The 6,000-nt window shown below is 43.3% G+C and overlaps 1 protein-coding gene across 1 annotated transcript in view; it reads left to right on the top strand.

The window, feature by feature from the left end:
* The first annotated feature begins 2,153 nt into the window (after positions 1–2,153).
* The window catches only part of LOC131332065 (aspartate--tRNA ligase 2, cytoplasmic-like), a 53,298-nt gene continuing 49,451 nt past the window's right edge, over positions 2,154–6,000 (top strand). The window contains exon 1 of the mRNA XM_058366123.1: positions 2,154–2,505. Within this exon, the coding sequence (XP_058222106.1) occupies positions 2,326–2,505 (180 nt within the window). The 5' untranslated portion in view covers positions 2,154–2,325. The remainder of the gene's footprint in view (positions 2,506–6,000) is intronic.

Below are 6,000 nucleotides of genomic sequence, written 5' to 3'. Positions count from 1 at the left end.
GATATTGTATGTTTGGTAGAAAGCAGCGTACTCATCAGGTTGGCCGCTGAAGTAGTAGGCATAAGGACAAACCTGCCCTCGCTCATATAGATTAGCGACCTCCCTGTTCTCGGATGAGGTTTCGACCGGAACAGTACAAGAAGAAGTTGTGGCTTCGGTCTAGGCGCGAAGCCTGGACTCAGCCTCGGGACCAAGTTCATGCTCGGATACAGATTCCGTACTAGTGGTGAAGGTTATCTCGGGCGCAGTGTTGTACCAGCCATCGTATTAGTAGTCGCGCTCAGCGTTGGAATCACTCGAGCCAGACATATTGGAGGCAATTGAAAAGGCCTGGCGTCGGCTCCTGTACCTCTCCACGTACGCTCGGATCACAAGATCTGTGGAATCGTCCCCTGAACTTTCAGAGTCGGATGAAATGATGATAATTGAGTGAGCCAGACCTAACAAAGACAAAATCGAGACAATGAAAACCCTCGTCGTTGGCTAGAAGACAGAGATCGTTCTACGTTCGGCTACCTAAAACTGGCCCACCCTATTATCACACTCCGCAGATCCAAGTTCGGGAAACACGGACCCAAGTTAACAAGCTCGGCCAAACCCGTTGTCGGCCAAGCTTATTAACGTTAGAAATTGAGGCTCGGCCAAGCCTCGTCATCGGCCCAGATCGTCAACATCAAAATTGGGGCTCGGAAGAACCGTTAAAGCTGGAGATGAACAGTTTGCCATCTCCAGTGATACACTGTTCACTTAGGACAACGAACCCCAGAAAAAAAGAACAGAATATGCAGAAAATGTGCATAAACAACAAGAATGATAGAAGAAAGAACTCATACCTGAGATTTTCAACAAGATCTGGTGCAGAAATCCCTGGAGATCAAGATCAGGAGTTGAGCCGGTGTTCTTCGAGTTCTGAGAATGGAGTCCTAGAGAGAGAGAGAAAAACGTGTCCTTTCTCTCTCTTCGCTTCACCCTTTATATAGAACTAGGGTTTGAGATTTGAAACTCCCGCCCATCATTACACCGCCGAACCTCTGGCCATTCAGCGCTTGACACGTGGCAAAGAAAAGGACAACCTACAGAGCTTGCCAGCCGTCCTTTCACTGGCCGTGCCCAGCCATGGAACGACACCTGGCACTCCTCCACTAAGGTTCTCCACCAGCGGCTGATATTGCTTCTGAAAAAAGGATGGGTAATGCTCGGCTGAATCTCACCTTTAACAAAGCAAATCCACGTTCGGCACTCCTTGGGTTCGGCCAAGGCTTGATTTCAATCACTACCTCGCGTTCGGCATCAGTAGGGATTGAGGGGCTATTGTAGCAGGCCGAACATAAAACTTCGCTGTGGTATGAACCGAGCCTTGTTTGGTTCAAATTAGAAATCTTGTGCACGGCTCCCGACCCTATTTTTCATCGCGAACCCGTTGTGACACGTGTTCAGCGGATTACAAGCCTGTGCTCGGCCACTCCCTTACAACGTCCCTTCTTCCGTCGGCCGTCTGCCAAAGTCGGCTAGGCGTGCTCGGCCACTTGCGGAGCATAGTCGCTATTGACGTCAGATGACTGCTGGATTACGCGCCTTCCCACGCGCAAAAACGGTTATAACAAAAGATGATCATGGGCGCACGTGGTTCATGCCAGCTCACCCATAAAAACGGTTACCAGATCTATTCGGTGGCGTCGCCTGGCTCGCGCAAGGCACGTGCCTGTGCTTGGAGAGCAAGTCAGGGAGACTCTATAAATATTGGAGGATAACGCCTCTGGGGAGGTACGCACTCTTACACGCGAATATCCACTCAAAACCCTGGTCTCTTTCCTCTCTTCCTACACATACTTATCCTCTCGCCGGAGGGCCTTGCCGGGCAACCCCCGGCCAGGTCTTAGTCGTGCGCTCCCTGTGCAGGTTGCGGAGAGAAGGCTGGGAAGCCACTGAACCAGCGGAGGAAGGGTTCAAGCCAGAAGAGACGGGCCACACAATTCCCCAAATTCCTCTCTCTTTCTCTCTCCTCGTTCCAATGTTGTCAGACGCTCCAAACCATCCGAAACCAGAAGAAGACGGTGTCAACATGGATGCTACGCAAAGCAAGAAGGCCGCCAAGAAAGAAGCCGCCAAGCAATAGAAACGCGCCGCAGCCGCCGTCACGGCAATCTCTCTCGACGCCTCCGACCCCCTCGCGGCCCACTACGGCGACATCCCGCTGGAGGACCTCCAATCGAAGTCCGTCACGAGCCGCGAGTGGACCGAGGTCGGGTCGCTGACGGAGGGACTTGAGGGCCGGACGGTGCTCGTGCGGGCCCGGCCCAGACGGTCCGCGCCGTCAGCAAGAAGATGGCGTTCTTGATTGTCAGGGAGAAGGGGTTCACTGTGCAGTGCGTGCTGTCGGTGTCTCCGTACGTGGTTAGCCTTGGGATGGTGAAATTCACGACGGGGTTGAGCAGGGAGTCGTACGTTGATGTCGAAGGGACTGTTTCTGTGCCTAATAGCCCAATTAAAGGTGTTTCTCAGCAGGTATTTACAACAAAATACGTAGCAATGTTACGGTTCCGGATTTGTTTTTTCTTTCTTGATTGGCAAAGGAAATTTCATTATTATTAAGATTTTGCATGGCCAAAACGGACCGATGGATGGACAAAACCGGTCGACTGCCTATCCAAGTTTTAAGTTTTTGCAAACGAGCTGAGTCAAGCTGAGCGGAGCTTTGGTGTCCAAGCTAGGCTGATTTAGTAAACGAGCCAAAAAATTCGACCTCTGCTCAACTGTAAACAAACGAGCTCTTTAAACAAGCCAAACCAAAAAATTCGAGCTCGGCTCAACTATAAACAAACGAGCTCTTTAAACAAGCCGAGCCTATACAACCGAGCCGAGCTAATGAGCCTAAAATTGAGAGAGCTCGATTACTAAACGAGCCGAGCCTCAAGCTGCTGGCGACAGGGACGGAGCCAGGAATTTCACCACGCAGGGACGACCGTGCATGCGAGAAAAAAATATAAATACACATGCATAATCACGTAAATACATTAAAACTCAAATAAAAAAAATTATCTCATTAATTCAATATCTATAAGGGCTTTTTTAGAATTCTTATGGACCTTACGAATGCCGAAAAAGTTTTTAAAGATATCAGATTGAGATAATTTTTTACAATAATCCATAAAAAATAATTTAAGAATAACTCAGGATTTGAATTTAATTTTTTGAAATCCGAAATGAGCTCTACAAAATCAATCAATCATCATGTCCATTTATTGAGCACCAAACAAGACCAACTTGTGCCACAACACCACTGTTTTGCATGAGCGGTGAGTGAAGCGGTGAATTGGTGCGGTGGAGGTAGCAGGTTGTTCCCCTTCCCTCATTAGTTACTGTTCACTCTTTAGTGTCGTGGCACCCGTGCGACGGTGCGAGTCAAGAAAGTCGATCATACCAGCATATTCTTTTATCTCTCACTTCACTTTAACTCTTGCTCCCAGGTTACCCATAAAAAAAGGAAGATTTAATTATAGGTCCATTATAGACATTTCATAAGTTCGCAAGTCCATTAAATAATTTTGTAAAGCCACAAGTCCACACAACTTAAACCCTTAGGTACCCTATAAAAGTAACTAAATCCTAAACCCTATGATAGGAAAGTGCACCCTAAAACCGTATAAAAGTGCTTAAACCCTAGGATACCATACGCGAGGGTAATCTACCATACCCTAAGGTACCCTATTCTATAATAAAAGTGCACCCTAAAATCTAATGAAGGTGCCTAAACCCTGGGTTACCGTACTCTACTCTAGGGTACCCTAAAATGAACTTGAGACCTTACAAAATTAATAGGCAGATTTGTGAGCTTATGAAGTTCACATAATGGACCTAAGACTAATTTTCTATAAAAAAAAAATAAAAACCCCCTCAAATCCTTTGTATTGAGATATCCGTGTACCCATGTATATCGGGTCGTTAGATTGTGTGATATCCGTGTACCCATGTATATCGGGTCGTTAGATTGTGTGAAAAAAAAAATTATTTTTTAAAATTCTTAATGAGATCCAACGGCCAAAAATCCACCAGTATAGAGGAATTTTGGTACCAAGAATTTGAACTCCTTAAAAAATCACCACATAGGCTAAACAGAGGGACCTGGAGACCCTGCCAAGCAGGGGTGCTTGGCAGGGGGTTTCGAGCACATCTCGGTCGTCCAAAAGTGTTTTGGACGGTCTAGATGTAAACGTAGCGAACGGATTTAAAAAAAAAACAGGAAAATGAAAAAGATGTTTCGATCTGGGCCGTTGATTCCAAGATGAACGGCCGGATTGGCCGCTCGGCACCCACTTGGCAGGGGTGCCGCTTACCTCTCGGTTTAGAAGGCGCAGTCCCGCGGACTGGCCGATGGCTAGCTTGAATCTGCCTAAACAGAGATGTTAGCACGTATTGCCCTTTCATGCGGTAAAAATGAACAAATGGAAGAAGAATGCTGTGAGTTTTGATGAAGTGTTAGATATTGAGGTTATACTCATTGATTTTTTGTACCAATATATGGTCACGCATTTGATTTGTCTTTTAGGCTCCGTTTGTTTTGATGTAAAATGTTTTACAATGTAAAAAATATTTTTCATGGAAAATATTTTTTCAGAAAATAAACTTCAAACTTTTATTTTCCGTTGTTTGGTTGGCACATGAAAATATTTTCAGAAATCAACAAAATAGTGTAGAGAGAGATGGGGGAGCTTAAACGGTGGAGAGATCTGAGAATATTGGAATTGAATGTGAGTTAGGACTGACAATTTAGAAAACTGAGCAGTGAGAATTGCAGTAGAAGGTAGCGGGTTCATTTCGGAAAATAACTTACGGAAGATTTAAAGGTAAGTCATTTTCATCCAATTGATGGAAAATGTTTTACATGTAAAATATTTTGCTAATTTTTTACACAACCAAACACCGGAAAATAGGTAAAACATTTTACGCCCAAACAAACAGAGCCTTAGGAGCACATATTTGTTGTAATGTTATTTGAATAAAAATGTGCGGGTTAGTTATAACGTGGAAACACCATTGTAAAAGGTCTAATGAAATATTGATGATGTAAAGTTTAATGCAGTTAATATCGTCACTTCATGTTTTACCGTACTAGTAGATATGTTATCATTTTGCGAGACAAAGAATATGTGAAAATAGAAGAATAATAGACATGAAATATGTCATCATATTTATGTGACGTTTTATCGTTTTTTTCCTTTTTGTGCTTTGGAAAGAATGCGTGTGTTATTTCGGTCAACAATTTTGGTTCAATTTTTGTAATGATTTAACAAATAATTTTTGAAAATTTATCTTGAAATCCATCACCATCGTCTAAAAGAAAATTTACTTGTAGATTTGGGCATAGCCATCCGACTAAGATTTCTTTTTTTCTGGATTAAGGGCTTAAAAGTTTAAATATATTCTAATGGCTTGTCACTGTCAAAAAGACTACATAATGACATTAAAAAACTTCTGGTTCCCTGAAGGCCAAGAAAATGACCCAAATTGTTGCGTATTCCAGAAAGGTCCAAAGGGCCAAAAGGCTAGGGCGGGTAATGTGTTGAGTTCAGAGATGCGTTATGGATGTTGGCAGTTGAAAATTTTTCTATGATTTGTGTCCTAAACCCTTTTAGCATGTGTTTGACGTCGAGATTTTAAAGAAGTGGATGGGTGGGTTATGAATTATAATAGCCCAGCTCCTCTTCAATTCTTCAAATTGATTGGAGAGTACAATTTTAGCCCGAAAAGAGGTTTTTTTGTGCGCAATAATTGGGATCGTTCAATTTTTTTTACTCATTTAGAGTATAAAGTTGATCGCATATTGTTTCATATGATTTGACAACACATTTATGTTCCAAAAAATAGTTGAAATGGGTTTTGATCTAGTGTTTGCAATTTCATTTTTCTGCAAAATAAATGTGTCCAAAAAATACTGAATGATATTCGATTAACTTGATATTCAGTATGCTTGATGTTCTCGACAAACTAAACAAAATGAAC

Source organism: Rhododendron vialii, chromosome 7a (genome assembly GCF_030253575.1).
Source record: "Rhododendron vialii isolate Sample 1 chromosome 7a, ASM3025357v1".
In the NCBI taxonomy this organism is placed as follows: domain Eukaryota; kingdom Viridiplantae; phylum Streptophyta; class Magnoliopsida; order Ericales; family Ericaceae; genus Rhododendron; species Rhododendron vialii.
This window is presented reverse-complemented; position numbering and strand designations above follow the sequence as displayed.